The sequence below is a fragment of the Saccoglossus kowalevskii genome, chromosome 14 (assembly GCF_978046115.1).
Source record: "Saccoglossus kowalevskii chromosome 14, keSacKowa6.1, whole genome shotgun sequence".
Lineage (NCBI taxonomy): Eukaryota > Metazoa > Hemichordata > Enteropneusta > Harrimaniidae > Saccoglossus > Saccoglossus kowalevskii.
Genome location: NC_140654.1, coordinates 5,666,037 through 5,687,894, shown reverse-complemented (window position 1 = coordinate 5,687,894; position 21,858 = coordinate 5,666,037). Strand labels below are relative to the sequence as shown.

At 33.4% G+C, this 21,858-nt stretch overlaps 1 protein-coding gene across 1 annotated transcript in view; it reads left to right on the top strand.

The window, feature by feature from the left end:
* Positions 1-21,858, top strand: part of LOC100374835 (oxysterol-binding protein-related protein 2-like) — a 92,608-nt gene that overhangs the window by 9,396 nt on the left and 61,354 nt on the right. The window contains exons 2-11 of the mRNA XM_006818924.3: positions 1,578-1,729; positions 2,597-2,757; positions 3,060-3,171; positions 6,088-6,173; positions 7,862-8,193; positions 9,753-9,816; positions 11,111-11,212; positions 12,276-12,404; positions 14,125-14,221; positions 21,143-21,255. Of these exons, the coding sequence (XP_006818987.1) occupies positions 1,612-1,729; positions 2,597-2,757; positions 3,060-3,171; positions 6,088-6,173; positions 7,862-8,193; positions 9,753-9,816; positions 11,111-11,212; positions 12,276-12,404; positions 14,125-14,221; positions 21,143-21,255 (1,314 nt within the window). The 5' untranslated portion in view covers positions 1,578-1,611. The remainder of the gene's footprint in view (positions 1-1,577; positions 1,730-2,596; positions 2,758-3,059; positions 3,172-6,087; positions 6,174-7,861; positions 8,194-9,752; positions 9,817-11,110; positions 11,213-12,275; positions 12,405-14,124; positions 14,222-21,142; positions 21,256-21,858) is intronic.

Genomic DNA, 21,858 nt, shown 5'->3' with positions numbered 1-21,858 from the left:
AATTACTAGAATAAGAATAAGAATACCAGAAAGTTTGCTCTCAGGCAGTAAGGGATCACATTGACTTCTGCTACTGTAAGCATTGGCTGATATGAATGCCATACTGACTTTTTATATACTTTGTAGTATAATTACTAGAATAAGAATACCAGAAAGTTTGCTCTCAGGCAGTAAGGGATCACATTGACTTCTGCTACTGTATGCATTGGATTATATGAATGCCATACTGACTTTTTATATACTTTGTAGTATAATTACTAGAATAAGAATACCAGAAAGTTTGCTCTCAGGCAGTAAGGGATCACATTGACTTCTGCTACTGTATGCATTGGATTATATGAATGCCATACTGACTTTTTATATACTTTGTAGTATAATTACTAGAATAAGAATACCAGAAAGTTTGCTCTCAGGCAGTAAGGGATCACATTGACTTCTGCTACTGTATGCATTGGATTATATAATTGCCATACTGACTTTGTGCATACTTTGTAGTATAATTACTAGAATAAGAATACCAGAAAGTTTGCTCTCAGGCAGTAAGGGATCACATTGACTTCTGCTACTGTATGCATTGGATTATATGATTGCCATACTGACTTTGTGCATACTTTGTACTATAATTACTAGAATAAGAATACCAGAAAGTTTGCTCTCAGGCAGTAAGGGATTCTTGTGCACCTCATAATATTATAGTGTTATAACAAACCTGGCTATGAATTTAGATGAATAAAAATGGACTTGCTTAGACTAAAGAATATCACATGTGAATCTTGCCAAGGATTTATCAGTTTTTGGTTTGTAAGTTTTGTGATAAGCAAGAAGATCTCCTAAGAAGTGATCTTTTTCATTTCATGAGCATTTGAAAGCGATCCTGCAGTTTCAAATACTAGTAAAGAGTTTACAGTACCTGCTTTGTTAATAAACAAGGACAATACCAAAAATAATCTCAGATAAAACTAATCAGTTATTTCACAGACTCATTAGTATTTTCTAAAAAAGTCAATTTGTCTTACAATTTCGTGATCATCTGGTAATTGGTGTGACTTTTTAGCTCCGCTGTCGACTTTGTTGAGCGAAGCTTATCATATGAGTGATTGTCCATCAGCGTCCATGTCAACTTTTTACTTTTTTGACTTCTTTTTGAAAACTACAAGCCAGAATGCCTTGGGTAGAATTAATTCTCTAATTTTGGTGAATATTTTTGTTAAAAACTTAAAAAAGTGATATTTTTGACTTCTTGTTAAAAACCGCATGTCCGATAGCTTTGATATTACATATATAGGTACAACATGTGGACCTCTCTCAGATTTGTTCATTTTGTGATGATAGCTTTAATTCTCTAATTTTGCTGAATATTTTTGTCATTTTTGGTAAAAAGTGATATTTTCCACTTATTGTTGAAAACAGCAAGTCTGATTGCTTTGATACTATACATATTGTTCATGTTGTATTGATATCTTCTGTTCTTAATTTGGAATGTTCACAGCAGAGCTATCTCAGCTGCTTGTTCAATTAACATGATAACTTTGTTCACAGATCACACCACTAACAATTGATTGTCCTTTAATTACCAGATGTTCAATAAATGAAAAATGTTGTAAATTTAGAATGAATGAATTGGAAGAACGACTACTATATAGCGCACGTCATGGTGAACACGAGGTTGTCAAAGAATTATTAGATCTGCAGAAAGATGGCTCCATAGACCTGAATATCAATTGTAAAGGTAATATTGGTTTCTGACTTCCATCTTGTCTGTTTAAGTGGTTTTCTTTCCCAAATTTGGCGTATAGAGTAGCGTCTTCAAAAAGTACAGAATGATCCTTTTTGATGTACCTGTACCACATTGTGACAGCAAATGATAAATAATCCTCATCCGACAAACAATTAGGTTTGAACCTTTAAAAAAATAAATATGTTTCTAGGGGTAAATATTTTGGCCAGGCGTTTTGTACATTAATGGGTATAGTCAGCAATCAATAAACATGGTCACAAGACCAGTAATTTGCATATCCAATTGATACAGGGGATTTCATTGAGATTTGTTACATAAATTATTCATTTAGCAATACATGTTTCATACAGACAGATTCGTAGCCATCTTGCTTTTGGCCATATTACCGGTACTTTAACTTCAGGCATGAATAATATCTTCTCTAATTGCATTGGGGACTGTGCCCATAACAATGAGTAGTTATTAATATTGTATGACATAGGTTTTGTCATGTCAATAACTTTTTGGAAATGTCATTTTATGCTAAAATAAATAAGATCAATATATTTGCTTTATTAATAGCTCATGTTCGTTAGTATAGAATACAGAATACAATACAATTTTTACAATGTATGAATGTGTACAAAAATGTAATATAAAGCCTGTTTTCGATGTAGTGTTTGCGCACAGGAACACAGAAACCGATGTCATGCGTTACATATAAAACAAAGAAATTGCAACTTCACACAGACATGTCCATGTGTGTCCTCACAGCTGATCTGCAAATGTTCATTTGAGATAACCTCAATATATGTATGATTTACAGTAATTAAATACCCATCTTTGTAATTAAATTCATACTCTTCTTAACTTTATTAGGTCGGTCTAAAGCTAACAATGGCTGGAGTGCATTGCATCTTTCGTGTTACTTCGGACATAAAGAAGTTGTACATTTACTGTTGAAGTATGGTGTTGATGTTAATATCGTCAATCAGGTCGGCGACACACCATTACACCGAGCAGCGTATACAGGTAGAACGGTGAGTTCAAAATTAAGGGTTGATAAAAAAAAGGGTTCCTAAGTTAGGTTATGGTGACATTGAACATGAATGATATAATTTATAAAACTTATTTAAGTTGATTATGATTTCTTCACACTTGTGTAAAAAATCTCTAAGCTTGTATTGTGTGGTTTTAGAATGTCGTATTATGTTAGACTCAATCCTGTAAATTTCAAGTGGCACAAACTTACAAAATGTGCAAAGCCTTGATGATTGTACCAAATTTCAGAAGCTCCAAATATAAAGAATACTAAATAAAAAAAAATTTAATATTCGAACAGGAATTGGTTCTGTTGTTAATCCAGTATAATGCAGACGTGGCTGTAATTAATGGCGAAGGACACACGCCGAAAAATGTTACACATGTTGCTGAAGTCAAAAGATTATTGGAAGGTATGTAATAGGTATAAAGTTCATAGAATGGTCATATAGTTATTGTAATGATTGTCATACATGGAACATGTGGTTCCTGTTGATCCTACAGTAAAATTTGATTTTATATTCTAAGTCTCGTCACATATGCAAAATATTTCTACTGTGCAGTCTGAACTATTTGTTTGTAATCACAACGCATGTTAACAACTTGACCAAAGCGTGATACTATCCACTGGTGGACAACTGTATTTTGTGTAGTTGGCATGTTCTAGGTGCCATTCCACATTCAAGTGAGAGCAAGTAATCAAACAGAAACGACAGTTTGCAGAAGTTGAAAAATCACACAAGTATACCCAAACGGCATATTGTGATTTAACAGTTTTTGACTCCTGTGTGCGAAGCACAAAAAGGGAGTTTTTGCAGTTAATAGTGTGTCTGTCTGTGTGTCTGTGTGTGTGTGTCTGTTCCACTGCTATCTCAAGAACCATACATTGGTTTTTGATGAAACTTGGTGCATAGATGCTCTGGGCCAATGCGTAGATTTGATTTGGTTTTGGTAAAAATCCATGCATATTAATTACCTAATTTGCATGATAATTAACTGACTTTTTAGCTGTTCCATGACTGTTCCACTGATATCTAAAGAGCTACTCATTGGATTTTGATGAAACTTAGCACATAGATGCTCCAAACTAATGTGCAGATTTGATTAGTTTTGGGTAAAAATCTGTGCAATATTAATTACCTAATTTGCATAATGATTAATCAATTTTTGGCTTTTCCACTGATATCTCAAGTACTAATCATCACATTTCAATAAAACTTGGTACATAGATATCATAGGACACTGCGCAGACCTGATAGCTGTTAGGGTAATATTTAATTACCTAATTTGCATAATTAATTAATTTTCAGCTTTTGATATTTCAAGTAGTAATCATCACATTTCAATAAAACTTGATACATAGATGTCATAGGACACTGCACAGACCTGATAGTTTTTAGTGTAATATCAATACATATTAATTACCTAATTTGTATAATTAATTTTCAGCTTTTGATATTTCAAGTAGTATTCATCACATATCAATGAAACTTGGTACATAGATGTCATAGGACACTGCACAGACCTGATAGTTTTTAGGGTAATATCAGTACATATTAATTACCTAATTTGCATAATTAATTTTCAGCTTTTGATATTTCAAGAATTAATCGTCACATTTCAATGAAACTTGGTACATACATGTAGTTACTTAAGGACTGTGCAGAGATCTGATTAATTTTGGGGTAAATATTTGTGCATATTACCTAATTTGCATAATTAGTTATTTTTTCCCATGTATGTTCCACTGATATATAAAGAACCACTAATTGGATTTTAATTATTCATCATCACATTTCAATGAACCTAGGACTAAGCAGAGACCCAAGTAGTTTTTGGTAAATATTTATGCTTATTAATCACCTAATAAAAATAATTAACACTGATATCTCAATTACTGATCATCACATTTGAATAAAATAGACAGGCCCTATTAATTTTGGGTTGAAATTTGTTCATATTAATTCTCTAATAATAATTCATAGTCTTTTTGTTCTAATCACGTACATTTCAATGAAACTTGGTACATAGATATTACATTATGCAGGCCTTATTAGTTTTACACTCAAATCTGTTTATATCAGTTACGTGATTTACATATTTATTTATTAATTGGTTTTCAGCTATTCCATCAATATCTCAAGTACAAGTAATTTTTAATTAATTTTTAATGCGTCTTCAATACTCTCAGCACACGAGAGTTCTTTCTAAGCTTTCTTTGATGAAAATTGTTACAAAAATAAGTTACTGAATATCATAGGCAGTCATGACCAACAAAATTGCATGGCTAGTTTTAAATTAATTATATATCATGATTATCCCATCAACTGTGAAGTTGACCATAATTGTTTGTGCGTGTCTGTGTTTTGTTCGCAGTATGCTTTCAGTATACTCATCTAGTGGGGTATCTAGTTCCAAAAGAATTCTGCAGGGAAATCATCTGTATTCATTAAATCGTCTCGCATACCATAAAAACATGTATGATAAAGAGGTAATTACACATGTACATGACAACCCTATGATATCATCTGTTTTACTCATTATCTTTGTATTTTGACTCAAAGTACATATCACAGGGATTGTTATGTAATGTGGCAGAATTTTGAGTTGCCTGACTACCATATATGCAATTTAGTATCAGTTTCATTTTAAGAGGAATTTGTGTACACCCAGTCATCAAGAATATGCAGTTCAAATCAGGCTGATTACTTTCTCAGATTAGCATATAAGAATAATAAAGACAACATTGAAGAGTAGATTCTTATGTCTTCTGCGTCAACTTTTCCTATGATGCAATGCTTGAAGCACAAAATTCATAAAATGGTCTTAGCATATAAAAATAATAAATGCAATATTGAAAGGATACTAAGACAAATCTATTGGGCATCAAGAATATTGCCTTCAATGTCTCCATGAAGTTCAATCCAGGATTTTGAATCCTGTGTCTTCTGCGTCAACTTTTCTTGAAGGCCAAAATTCATAAAATGGTCTTAACATATAAAATAATAAATGTAATATTGGAATAACACCAATGCAGACCTATTGGGCATCAATAATATTGCCATCAATGTCTCCATGAAGTTCAAGCCCTAGAATTTTAATTCTGTGTCTTTTGTATCAACTTTTTCCATGATGCACTGCTTGAAATGGAGGTGAAATTAAAAGTCATAGACATTTGTGATCTTTAAAAATTACTCTTAAATTGTTGTCAGTGTTATAACTTATAATAGCAGCAGATTTCAACATTCAATTTGTTTAACAAACTACCTTATAACAATAACATGAATTTTAACTTTATTAAAAAATTAGTAAATTAATTTGTTATTTAGCTGCTGAAAAATCTCAACAAAGAAAGACAGAAGAGGAATTACTCGATGCTGCAAGAGATGGTGACATTAATACTTTGACAGTATTGGTAAGTCATCAGCCATGATGGATTTATGCTAATTATTGGGATTGGTAAGTTACCAACCAAGATGCATCTTGTGTAACAAGTGGTTTCATAATACAACAGAGTGTAAGAACACTTGTGTCTAAGCTGATTAATGGCGCCCTCAATGTTAACTCGGTGATTATCTTTTGTTTTTAGTCCAATGGTCTTGTAAACTTTCCTACAATTTCTATATCCTAATTACATGGATTTGTATTATTCGGAGTACAAAGAAAAAATACTTTTAGCTCATAAAATGTTTTACTGTTCCATTTAAAATAATAAGATGTTTACATTTGTGTCATTCTTAAAATAAATAAATGCTGGCTTTTAAAATAACTTCCCACAAAAGTTATTCATTTGATTAGGCATTTATTCATGCCAAAAAGATTTTTTGTTTGAGCACTTGTCAAAAATATTTTTTACTGTAACATACACTGCCATATAGAACATCTGTACAATATGTAGCACACCAAAAAGTTGAAGTACAAATATGAAATGAAATCATATGCCTGTGATCAAATAAAAAATCGCTATGATTAATAGACTATTTTTAGTTCACTGCCAGATCCCACATTGTCTGTGAAATCAAACAGAACAAACAAAGGTCATTGTGTTGGTGTGAAAGTGTTTTGTGGGGGGATCGTTGTAGTCAGTCAACACTGATTTGTGAGATCATATATCACAACCATGAAGTCATAAGGAACTGGATACAAATTAACCATTTGAGATACTCGCAGCAGGATATCTTTATTACTGGAACAGTACTACATAGAGTTTACAACTAGCTAAGAACAAAGTTACAGGAACAGCAATAAGCATAGTATACTGACACTTGCTTGGGTCCAGTCTAACACAAGGTGCTAAAAGGGGCTTATTTAAGGCATGGTCAGTAATCCAAAAGATAAACTTTCCTAATCCTGTACTAGGACAATGATTGGCTGAAAGATAATCCCCTTAACTGACCAATAATGTAATCATCAATTAAAAATGGCATACATTTACATGTTGAAATGCACATAACTTCTAACTAACATTACAATGCTTAATCAAGTAAATTCATTAAGAAAGACAGTAATTCGACAATACATATAAAACAAGAATGAATAAAATCAAGCAAGAATAAGTATCATTTCTAGACATTTAAATGCTACAAACTAACACAAACCCTAAAACATGTCAGAGTAAGCCAGCGATATGTTTTTTGGGTATTTCCACAATTAATAATGTGCTTTACACTTTTGCTGGAGTAATTCTGCCATAATTATTTCTGGAAGCTTGCTGTTTTGATATTGAACTATAAATAGAAGAAATTGAAGTTCAAAATCAAATCATTTAATTTTTGTGGCAGACTTTTGATCAATGTGAACGGTAAATCATCTGTTGCAGATTTTTATATTTTTACTTCTTTCATTAAAAAGCATTTTGAATTCAAATCCATAAATTTCATTTGTCCTGACGCATCAGCTTGTTGAGATTATAGGTGCTGAAATCAAAACAAACACCACTGGCAATGTTCCTAGGAATATTGTATTGTTGCAAAGATATTGATATGGAGATAGCGGTTTATTTTGTTCCCATTGTAACATGTGTTGTATATGTCGCATGGGACCATGTGGCACTTTAATTTTTAGTTTGGTTCTGAACCACCGATATAATGCTCTCGTTTTCAGTTAAAAAGTAGCTGCCCTCCTAACATACAGTGTACTGATGTAATGGGAAATGGACCCTTGCATTGTGCTGCTTACAGAGGACACAACGAGGTAGCCGTGGTGCTATTGCAGAATGGCATTGATCCAATGCTGCAAAATAACAATGGACAGACTGCACTGGACCTTGCAAGATCTCAGAGCATGAGACAGTTGTTGGATGTGAAACCTATTAAGGCAATACAGAAAGATGTTGTGCGCTTTGAAGGCGACTTACTAAAGAGATCACGGCTATTTGGATGGAGACAGTACTGGGTGGTATTGGACAAAGGTGTATTGTCTTTCTTTTACAAGAGGTATAGTATCCAAAATCTTATTTTTTTGTATCCTTAAGGTAGCGGAATAGTTTTTTGGGCACTTTTCACATTTTATTTTGAAAATCACAAGCATAGCTCCATAAGGCATGCCACATACATTAGTGTATTTATTTTATTGAAAAAATAATATCTTGTACAAGTAAACTGGTTTTTTTCTTGTGTGCAAACAAATACCCAAGTTTTTTGTTTATCCATTGTGCACCCCATGAGTGCTTCTCATTAATATTCATGCCTAACAAACATAACTGAACTGGGGCTAAGCTATTTACAAACAACTGATAAGATATCTGTTTGTAGTTTACACACAGCTGATAATACAGTCATGCAATACAGTTTCATGACATTTTTTTATTATTGTGTAATAGATCGGTTATTGCGATACAAGGTCATATGTGAAAAAATTTGGATCATCAAACAATTTGTTGAGATACCAGTAAATGTGTTATTACCCTCTGCAGAGTTAATACATGGAACTTATGTAGAAAAAATAAAACATGGCCCATTTTAATTACCGATTGTGATTTTTGAAACTCAAGATAATGAAACATTGTGCCTGGAGTTACATTTAAAAACAAATAATTGCAGTGCAGACCTATTTGTAAAGATACGACAGTTTCAGTAGTTCACTCCATGCTAATACATAGGTGATAGAACCTATTCTCATGTGAAAACTCCAATTTGATCCCACCACCATTCAGGATACTGTAAACCATTGTATTGATCAACCATAACAGGGGTTTTTCTAGGAAAAAAATCCAAGAAGGAGCACTGCAATTTAGCGACGCCACCAAGTGGGGGAGATACGGTTCTCACTCCCTGGAGCATTCTATGGCTTCCTTGGGGCCAAAATTACTATCAGACAGATCACAGTTGAAGACTGTTGCCACATGTGATACCTGGTAATCAGAATTTTATGGTTGCCAGAGGATCTGCTCCCTAGGGTGGGGGCGCATGACCATATCACGAGGGCGCTGTGCCCCTGTTCCCTTGTTTAAAACAATCCCTTCATAATGTACTGACATAAGTGACAGAGATGTGTCTATGGTCAAATTACCATAAGTTATTTTTTAATGATGCATTACCATATTTTCTGTATTAGTAGCTCACTCACTTTATACGTAAATGACAGAGGTGTGTTAATGGTCAAATTAAGTCATATTTTGATGATGCATTACAGTATTTACTGTATTTAGTAGCACATGTGCTTGCGTAAATGTCTGTGGTAACAATAAGTCATATTTAAATGATATGCATTAAACGCAATTTTTGTTTTTATGTGCTTATTATATATTATATTATAGTATGTTATTTTTCATGTGGCAATAAATTCTTCTTCAAATTAGCCATTGAACATTTTACATGACACACAGATCAATTCAATCATGTTTCCATAGAAACGGGCATTAAGAGTCCATGCTTTTAATTGTCTTTCACAACCTGTTGCACAGTGGGACAATATTAATCTGTAAAATACAGCAGCAAACAGGTAAATTAAATCTATCTCTGGTGTCAATACATATTTAATTTGTCTTTCACAGAGCTGATTCTACCTCAGGAGTTAAACGACAAGGATTTCAATATTTAGCCTTAGGAACTGTCATTGTAAGTATTTAAGTGTTTGAGTGTTGGGTAGTTATTGTCTCCAGTGCTGGTGTTAGCAACAATAAAAGGCGTAAGACTGATGAAATAATTTGGTGCGAGTATGTGAATTGAATTTTTTTTGAATTAATGGGAATAATCGAACCTTTAATTTTTTTACTTCATATTTTTTTTTGAAACAAAACTTAACAAAACCTTAACCTTAACAAAACTAGTGGTTTAAAGTCATCACATTTTTTACATGACACATGTCAATAAGATTCAGTTAAAATTCATCCCAGCTGACCCGTTGGACATCAATGTCAACTTTTGTTACCTTTCAATAAATATAACCCTAATAATTTCCATATTTGTAAACCCCTCTCAACACTTATGTTTTGGGCTTAATTTGTCTATCTGACATCATTACTTGGACATGCCTAGACTGATTTTATGCAAAGTTGATCTGAAGTCAAGACATAATGATAACATTGAGCACATTGATTTCCCTTTTGTTTTTGTTGATTTCCTACCCATGGTTATTCATGATTTATTACCAAAAGCAACATTTGAACATGTTTCAGAGGCATACCTTGGCCAATATTATATATGAGCTCCACTGTCATCAAAAGGAGGTATTTATATAGGTAACTGTCTGTCATTGTCTGACATCAGTCATTCATCAACAATTGCATTTTCAACTTGAAAACTACTGCTTTAAGTAGTTCTTTGTCAGATTTGTTGATATCTTTAATTACTTGTTTTTATAAAATATTTTTTTTTCATTTTGGGTAAAAAATGCTTTTTTTGACTTCTTTGTGAAAATTGTGAAAACACTACTCACCATGGCATATATCTCATCGTACAGAATACTATCAACTTTGTTTTGAAGGAGAAACTCTACAAAGACACTGGATCCCTTTTGACCATCGGGTCACTTATTTAAACTTGGCATTGACTTCCTGAATGATTGATTGATGTACATCAGTTTGTTTTATGATTTGATTTAACATGGTTGAATGGAAATTTTGTTTAAATCTGGTACAAACCTAAGACATATAATGGTTTCTTAATCTCTCCGATTATTTTAGGTTTTGATGATATTAACTAACTGTCGGCCATTTTGTTTTATTTTTTAATTGTTCACTTGACCAAAAAGGATTGTCGTAACGGGTTTCATTGCAATACCAATTTTGTTGGTGCGGATGCCATGATATCCCATGGTATCTTTACCTCTTTTGTGTTGTCAAATGTAAGTGTTGCCAAATCCAGTACACTACACTGCTCGGTTTAAGTGCGTATTTATTTGTCTTTGCAGCCCAAACCAGATAATGAGTACATATTCAGTATAAGATATTCTGATCACACTTTACATAACTGGATGGTTGGTCATGCTGATTCTTCACAAATAAGTAGACAGGTTAGTAATATATATGAAGTGATAATAAAAATTACATCATTGTTTTGTTTTTTTTCAATTTTATTTTCACCCCAAAATATCAGCAACCATTTGATTACATGGAGTGTGTTAAATTCCTCTGGAAGGTGTCATGAGCAATAATTAAATAATCTATAATGTCTATGTTATGTGCAATTTGCATTTCTTTTTTTGTTCGCTATTGAAATTTAAATCCTAAAGGTTATTACTTCTTCCAAAAGGTTAATATGTTTTTATTTGTCTGTCATCAGGATAAGTCATAATGTTATTGGCACATATTTATAAAAAGGGGTTGTTCTTAACACATCATATGCTGTGAGCTTCCTCCATGAACAGCCAATATGAATGATATATACCGGTAATAGCATCACTAGGCGATGTGTTAATACAAGGATAAATTGATTTGGATACCAGTTACCATGGTAACAGCAAATTTGGGAATGATATCTACATTGATAAGTCATAATGTCATTGACAAATTTGCATGGAATTGTTGGAATGAGGGGTACCCTTGATAAAAGGATCATTTAGATTTTGGAATGGATTTTGATCTGGTTACTATAAGAGCACATACTTACAAATGCTGAGATGTACCAGTAAAGAATACTTTAAATTTGCTGCTGTGGTGACAGTTTGCACTCTCCAAGTATTTGTTTTCGTATTTAGACTTGTAGGATTAGGATTAGAAGCATACCGAAGTTAAATTCAAAGTCAAATCACCTATCACACAATAAACCTACATATTTAAAAAAAAAAAAAAATGTTGTATGTAATCAATGGGAAATTGCATCCATTTTGTCTAAATAAAAACCTGAGTGTCAGTAATTTTCTCAAGATTTTGTCTTCACCAAGTGCCATCAAATCCTCAAAATGTGAAAATTCCTTGCAGCAAAAATTACATAGTTTACAGTATCTGCATCCCTGCTAAAACACCATGACAGAAGGTTTGATATTGTGAGAATCTGATTAATTGAAGAAGAAAAAACAAAGAAACTCTTTCTCAAAGATTCAGAAATAACAATGACGATATATTGATTCCTTTCAGAAATGGATTAATGCAATTGAAAGCCATATTGAGTACAGTAATCACTATACAACACAGTCCTATATGGAGGATGAGGAAGACATTGAAGATGATTTAGTGCCTTTAGGATCAATGCAAGATGCTTTGCAGGTACTTACCTTATACATGAAAAATATTTGAAATAGAATGGATACAAAATAGATTTTCAAAATAAGAATGGATTTAACTATAGAAATAGTTAATGCTTTAGAAATACAACGATTTAGATACAGAATGATTCAAAAATACAATGGTATAGATACAGAATGGTTTAGGAATACAATGGTTTAGATACAGAATGTTTTAGGAATACAATGGTTTAGGAATACAATGGTTTAGATACAGAATGATTTAGGAATACAGTGGTTTAGATACAGAATGGTTTAGGAATACAATGGTTTAGATACAGAATGATTTAGGAATACAATGGTTTAGATACAGAATGATTAAAAAATATAATGGTATAGATACAGAATGTTTTAGGAATACAATGGTTTAGATACAGAATGGTTTAGGAATACAATGATTTCGATACAGAATGATTCAAAAATACAATGGTATAGATACAGAATGGTTTAGGAATACAATGATTTAGAAACAGAATGGTTTAGGAATACAATGGTTTAGATACAGAATGATTCAAAAATACAATGGTTTAGATACAGAATGGTTTAGGAATACAACGATTTAGATACAGAATGGTTTAGGAATACAACGATTTAGATACAGAATGATTCAAAAATACAATGGTATAGATACAGAATGGTTTAGGAATACAATGGTATAGATACAGAATGGTTTAGGAATACAATGGTATAGATACAGAATAGTTTAGGAATACAATGGTATAGATACAGAATGGTTTAGGAATACAATGGTATAGATACAGAATGGTTTAGGAATACAATGGTATAGATACAGAATAGTTTAGGAATACAATGGTATAGATACAGAATGGTTTAGGAATACAATGGTTTAGATACAGAATGATTTAGGAATACAATGGTATAGATACAGAATGGTTTAGGAATACAATGGTATAGATACAGAATGGTTTAGGAATACAATGGTATAGATACAGAATGGTTTAGGAATACAATGGTTTAAATACAGAATGGTTTAGGAATACAATGATTTAGATACAGAATCAAAAATACAATGGTATAGATACAGAATGGTTTAGGAATACAATGGTTTAGATACAGAATGGTTTAGGAATACAATGGTTTAGATACAGAATGGTTTAGGAATACAACGATTTAGATACAGAATGATTCAAAAATACAATGGTATAGATACAGAATGGTTTAGGAATACAATGGTTTAGGAATACAATGGTTTAGATACAGAATGATTCAAAAATACAATGGTTTAGATACAGAATGATTTAGGAATACAATGGTACAGATACAGAATGGTTTAAGAATACAATGGTTTAGATACAGAATGATTTAGGAATACAATGGTACAGATACAGAATGGTTTAAGAATACAATGGTTTAGATACAGAATGGTTTAGGAATACAATGGTTTAGATACAGAATGATTTAAGAATACAATGGTTTAGATACAGAATGGTTTAGAAATACAATGGTTTAGATACAGAATGATTTAGAAATACAATGGTTTAGATACAGAATGATTTAGAAATGCAGTGGTTTAGTGCTATAGAATAGTTTGGGGTAGAATGGATTAGAATTCTGATTTGCTTGTAATCTATTTGTCATTAATACCATCAATAACAGATGGATTTACAATCATTTATAGTGCTAATAATGTTCTGGTATTTCTCCAGAGTGTAGAATAATCTATAAACATATGTAATTTACAGAATGCCAAAGCACATCAACAAGTACTAGAAAGACAAGTAGATGGACTTACATCTTTGTTAAATAATCTTGTAGAAGAAAAGAATGCAGTGAAACAAGGTAAGTTGAATGTGGCTGAGGCTATACAATAAAACTAGGGTTTAATATGTTCCAGTAACCAAACTTTGCTTAGATTTTACATGCCAACCCTATATTTTTTCATAACCAAACTAAAAAGTGATCAGGAGTGTTTTCATTACTTTCTGCAGCCTGAACAAGTTCTTAAGTCACCCATACATGTACATCATCTATTGTGACAATTTTATTTGCAAAAAGTTCTAACCTGTTAACAGTATATAATTCCAACATTCCCAGCAGTAACTTGTTTACGGCAATTGCAATAGACCATTTTCCGTTCACAGCGAGAATCACGCGTTATGCCTGAAATCGAACGTAAAAACAGGACAAACAAAGGTCATAGCGTCGTAGTCGCGTCAAACATCGCGTGGGATTCGACAAACGCGAAAGTATTTCGGGGACATTCCCATGCTTAATATAATGTGCTGTCCACATTTGATGATAGGCAATTTCGATTAAGTAAGGGTATTCGAAAGCAATATTCCTCTGTCGAAGATCAGCCGGTCAATGTAAGCTGCGAAATAAAGAAATTCTAGTTCAAAATCAAATCGTTCGATTTTTGCGGCAGACGTTCGACGCGCGTCTTTCATGCATCTCGCGAGATCTCGCAATTGTACGGAAAATCACCTATTTAATACAAATTTATACCTATATACCTTGTCACAGTGTAAGGCCTGCTTATTGCTATTGAGAGGGTCACTCACAGAACTCACACTGGACAGGGGGTTCTTTCACTGTCAGGACAATAGTACTGAAAATGAAATACACATACACCAAATATCAATATCAAGCTCCTGGCTTTACTACCGCTCAAAATAATTACAAGAAACAAAGCACAGAAAAATACACTACAAAATGTTTGCGACTCTATGTGCCATTTCGAATTGAGAATTGGTTAAAATACTTGCAATTGTGGTTCATAATTAAAAGACTAAATTGGTTTAGCTTTTAGTCCCTGTTCTGAATAAAGTCTAAAATCAGGGAATATTAATTTGGGTTTCGTCTGTCTGCATGACCATTCGTCCTTGTATGTGTCTTGAGCAATTTCTCCAACATACTTTGATGATCTCATTCAAACTTAACACACAGACCATGTATGATGACTTATATAAGCATAACAATTTTCATTACCATTTGGTAAGTATTGCTGACTAACAGCCATACTGGTCCTAAAAATTGCTAAATTCTGATACTTGAAAGTGTTCGAAGTGGCTGATGACAAGGCGATTTTTTTTAAACTTTGAATCATGATCATGCATATTGGGTTACAGGTGCATGTAATATTTTATTCATGATTCAAACAAAAATGGTAGATTGGCGGCCATTTTGTTTGCATTCATGCTGATATGTTGCCTGAGATTCAGTTGAAAGTTTGCATACAATTACTATAGTCATGCGATAATAATTGTAGATTGTGCTACTTTGTGTGACTTGATCAAATTTGTCGAATTGACGGTCATTTTGTCTAAAATCCTAAAATTGCCATCTGTAAATGTGTCCAAATAGACTCTGCCTTTACAGTTCATTGCCAGCAATGACTGATAGCATCACAGCACTATTTAGTCAAATGTACACCCACATTTTGATCACTGCTAGTGATGGAATTTGGCATTTAATATGGAATGGGGAACTGTGTATTGTCAAACGGGGACTTATAATTCGGTCTCCGTCCGTCCGTCCGTGCTCCGTCCGTCCGGAGTCATATCTCAGAATCCCTTGGACCGATTCCGTTCATTCTTTGCATGTGCCTAGTACTTTATGTGGGACATATGCACATGCAGTGGTTTAGTGATTCGATTCAAAATGGCCGACTGGCAGCCATCTTGTTTTTTGAAAATGTTATTTTTTGGACATGCTTTGTCAGTTTTCATTCAAACCAGGTACATAGATTATACATATTAGGATACATGTCCATGACAATTTATTTCACAATTGGATCAAAGTAGACCGACTGGCAGCCATCTTGTTTTTTGAAAATGTCATATTTTGGAAATGCTTTGTTAGTTTTCATTCAAATTTAGTACATAGATCATACATGTTAGGATACATGTCTCCGACTGTCCGTGAGTTCTTTAGTCTGTCCGTCCAATTTGTTTCAAAATCTGGTCAAGGATAGTCGATTGACAGCCATCTGACTTTTTGGCTTTCTACTATATTTCCACAATTTATGTACCATTTTCATTCGTATTTGGGACATACATATCAGTGTGTTTCATAATCAGATCAAAGATGGCCGAATAACGGCTGTTTTTATTTTTGGCCATATTACTACTACATGGAACACGTGTTTTGATGTAAGTTAACAATCTGTTGTATACGCTTCTTGAAACTCAAGTTTCAAGGACACGCTCGCGACAACCCTTCTGCTTTAATATGACGAGCACAAAGAGAACTTTAAAAAAATTTAACAGGGACTGTGTCATTTTCAATGACTTGTTTTATTTCTATTTTTCTAAAATGTTGACAAAAACCAGAAAATGAAAGCTGATGCTCACGTTGCAGGATGACCATAAACCAGAATATTAATAGTACCCCGTAGTATTTCAAGGCATTTGTATGCACAGTGTATGTACAAATTAGGATTTTGAAATATATGCTGAATTTTGAATCTCAAAGCTACACCTAGTGTACAGTAATTTAGTTTTGTTATTCAGAGTCTTTTTTTGTATGGAAAATATGATTTGATTTAATATCATAACTGAATAAAAATCTGAGAGGAAAAATGTTGCAAGTGCTATTTGCTGTAATAATAGCACACATTGATCAAGAAATGCTTTTATTGAATACTAGATCACATTACCCGGTATCACTTTAACTGTGTATACTGTATCAGAATTCCATCTCCAATACAAACACATATAACGGTAAATTAAATTGCATATTTTGTATACTGTAAAATGATTAATTATTCACTGGGTTTTAATTTTGCTTATTTCGCTGACTGGAAAATGCGCTAAATTAAAACCCAGTGAATATGTAAAATTTAGCATAGAACACATAATCTAAATGATAAAACCGTGAATTTAAAACCCACTGAATATGCCTGAAATGGTAAATCAGCGAAATTTAAACCCAGTGAAAATTAGTCATTTTACAGTACTGAATCATTAAATTATGACTAATTGTTTTGATCATAAAAACACCACTACACTATTAATACAGCAAATATGGTACATGCTTTTTGAATATAAACTTGCAAGTAAAATGTGTCTTAACACATCGCCTACCAATGCCTATACCATTCATATTTGTGGAGGTTTTCAGCAGATGATGTGTGAAAATGAAATTTTGTTGTATGAGGGCGCTATTATAGCTTTTTATGGTTCATACGTAAAGTGTAACAAACTTTTCTTTCATTGTACACTGTACCCGCATTACTGGGGCTATTTTAATGCAGTCTTATTTATGCTCTGATAAGCCGACTTTGCACAGGGCTGGGCAGGGACAAAGGTTATAGTCTGTTCTCTGTATAATATACTTAGTTTGCTCACCTACCGTATATGCTCTATAGCGCTTACATAAATTATGGATGTTTTGATAGACAAAAAGTAATATTCACTGATTCAGTATACCACAAATACAATTTTATGTTATAATGCATTTCTATGGAGATGGGCTTCTCATAGAGAAAACATTCAGACTGTATAATAGGAGTGCATATATGTCAAAGCAATTTTAGGGTATAAAATTAATATGCAGTACGGTAATAGTAGCTAAAATTAATATGTTAATCCAACCCAAGCTAATAACATCACAGTGGGGTGTTTCGGGAAATGTACTGGTTATGATGTTTGGAGGCCAAACAGTGACTCTAAACACATCTTGGTAGGACCAGGAAAATATATTCTAATGATTCCACTTATCTGTTTGGCCGTTTGATGTTACATATATGGGTGTGTTCTCCTGAAATGTATCATGGCGCATGAAAAGAGCTACCGGTAGTTTGTAATGGCAGCCAATGTATGCAACTGTCAATCACAGTTTGAGTAAACTAAAATGATTATCCCCTAGATGTATATTCAATGTTGGTTACAAGCAGTATATGAGTAATCATTAGTAGTGTATCTAATCATTAGTGACATTAACGATGTGTGAAAGGAAACAATATATAGCACTCTATAATCATATAATTTTCAGCAATCAAATGCAACACAGCTATAAGAAGTTTTTTTTAGTCCCTGTTTTGATAAAACCCATTTGAGATCTGTCTCTGTGTTCTGAGCCTTTTCTCAGACATGCTTTGATCGATCTCATTCAAACTTCACATAAGACAATGTTTAGCTACTTACATATGCATGCCAATTATTTTTGTCATTTATTCAAATATGGCTGACTGGCGGTCATTTTTGTCGTCAAATCTGCTCATTTTTCATAGTTAAATGGAACCTTTTTGAAGATGAACAGGGCAAAAATGCAACAAAATCAAACATTTTCCCCATTCCAGAACTACATCTCAGTCACGCATGGATGGATTTTGTTCAAACTTGTGACAGACATCAAGTCATATATTCTGGAAATTGAAAGTCACTCATTAACTGATTGATTTCAAACTTGGTCTATACAATGAACATCATAGACCTGGAGACATGTAATTTTGTTTCCTGATTGGGCCATTCCAGTTTATATCTGCACCCCCCCCCCCCCCCCCCCCCCTGTTGATGAGTTTGTGTGTTTACTTCATACAGGGTATAATTTCCATGGGTGTTTAAGTCATACAAAGTTTTATTTCCAAATCACCATTCACCATACAGTGATGGAAATCCAAAACTATAGTTCCTACTTATGGTGTTGATGAGTTCCTTTGTGCCACCATACAGAGTAGGATTTCCAAATATAACTATCATATGTTAATTTACTATTTTTTAAAGTTCAAAATTTTATATTTTATAATGGAAATCCAAACTAGTCCTGATTCACGGTATTGATGAGCTCATCTGTGCCACCATCCTTATCTAATTTCAGTAATAACTATTTCATACTGGCCCAATTTTTTTACCATATACAGTCAGAATTCCAAGTTTTTTTAGTCGTACAGTCTTGGAAATCCAACCTCATCAACCGATATGTGGCGAGATAAACTAGGCCATATTTTATTTAACAGCCAAAACTGCCTGGATTTCCAGGATTTTTTTTTCATACTTATCTGGTTTCCAGATTCTGTTTCTCCATATACAGTTGGAGTTCCGCGGTATTCCCCCCCCACTCCCTATATTTAGGGGGGGGGGGCTATGCTTGTTCCCTCATTTTTTTACCCCCCCCTATCTAGGGAAAAGAAGAAAATTTTCCCGAGACAGATCGTCAAAAAGTACCCCCTTTCCCGAGAAAATGGGAACGCGCATGCGGCCCCCTATGGATCCTGAGTGGGGGGGGGGGGTATTTTCCCCATCATACAGTGCTGGAAATCCGACCTCATCAACGGGGGGGGGGGGGGGGGGGGGGTGCAGATATAAACTGGAATGGCCCATTGGATTCATAATCTCCTGACTAACCAGCTGTATTGTTTTATAGAATGCTCTTCAATAACCATACTTTTGACATGTTTTCCTGTGCATATTATATCAATTCACACTAATTGTTATATACTAATGTATACTGTTACAAGACAATTTTCTGTTGTCCATTATATAGTTGACTACTTTTGTTGATGAAAGTAGATACAAAGACAAGACATAATGGTATGCCTAACACATCAATTTGTTTTGTACTTAGATGACATTTGGCCGACTGGTGGCCATTTTTGTCCCATACTTTTGTCTCGCATGTTTCTCAGGCATTTCTGGGCTGATTGACACAGTCACTAAAAAACTGAAACTGAACAAGGACTGTATCATTGAAATTGATGATGGATACAGTCTGGGAGTATTAATTTTTTAAAACCATGACTGAAAAACAGGCCATGCAGTGTTTGATGCCAATGTCCCAACAGAGCAAAGTGTGCCTTTTGTTTATTGGTTGTTGTTAAATAATTATATTTGTATTTTATTCAACTAATTGTTGATTTTTGGAAACAATAGACAGGAGAAAAAGAAGCATTAGTTTACATTTTTTTGAATTGAAATTACCCATGAGCACTTGGTTCAATCCTTGGGATTGAAATGTAAAAAAAAACAGTATTAGGTAAAGGCATACTTCCAATAATGCCTGTGACATTTACTTACTAAAAATAGAACTGACATAGCAAGAGTAAGGTTGTTCAGCACAATCATGAAACATATAAAATGCTGACAATATGTAAACTAAAGTTTTGAAATCCATACATTATGATGCATTGAATAAAAACAATCAGTTCTCCCGACTGTCTAGACATAAAAGTAGTAAAATAATAATTCCAGATTCAACCCTTTTGACACTAAAGTAAACTTTTTGTCACCTTTCATCTATAAATCTGCATAATTTATTCAATATTTTTTTCAAAATTTTGATCCAAACTAGTAGTCAACTAGTAGTCAATTGGAAATTATCTCTACTTGGCTGTAAATTAACAAAGAAGTTACCAAAAAGTTAGAATTAAATATAAAAAAATAATGCACCAGAATGTTGGTGCGAAAAAATGAATGCATTAAATGTCTCAGTCAAGCACCATTCCTGAAATTGCTGTTGCTCATTTTCATGTCTCAATACAGTAAAATTTTCTGTCATCCCAACTTTGAGCATCATAATTTTTCTTAACAAAAGATTGGTGGAACATTTTGCCGGTTTTTATGTATTTTTTAAAATGTTTTTGATAATTTTGAACCAAGTGGATGTAATTTCCTATTGGTGAAAATTTGTGAATAATTACAAAGTTATCTTGGTTTAAAATTTGTGATTGGTGACAAAAGTTGACTTGACAAAATGTTAAAAGGCAATTTTAAATTTGTAATTACCGGTACATGTAATTGTCACTATCATTATTTATTCTAGGGTCTTACTCTATGCTGAACATGAAACCCAAACTATTTCAAATGGTGGAAAGTTCAAGAGCGATGAATACTGCATTGTCGCATTGTCTTTCTTTGATGACACAACAAGAAGAGGTATGTACCATTTCATGGTTCTAGTACTGTAAAGTGGGAATTAATATCGCTATTTTTTGATGATAAGTAAAATCTGGTAAATTATATCCACATTAAAATTACAATAGAACTCATTGTCTCACAGTAAAATCTGTGAATTTAAACCTGTTTAATATCATAATACCGTACTTATCCGGGTAAGAGCCCATGCCCGGACAAACGCCCACCCCCCACTTTTGACACAATAAAGAAGTTGAGATCATATTCGGGCACACGCCCAGGGGGTCTTTTTCTACACAAAATTAAAAAACAAAAAAAACTATTTTCTATTCGTTGACTGTGGTTGTATTAACAGTTGACTTTCTTGAAGTCTGTCGTGATACTTATAAAAATTGTTAATTGCGTAAAACAAGGGGTGAACGCAAAATAGCTGTGACAGCGCTCTGCCTTCAGGGCAGCGCGTTCACCGCTGATTTTTTTTCAGAATCATAACAGTCAGCAAGTCTATAAAAATAAATATTAAAGCAGAAACGGTAGTTTTCTTTTTAGTCCCCGTTCGGACGCTGTCCGAAAACGGGGACTTATGTTTTGACCTCTGTATGTGCGTGCGTGTGTGCGTCTGTG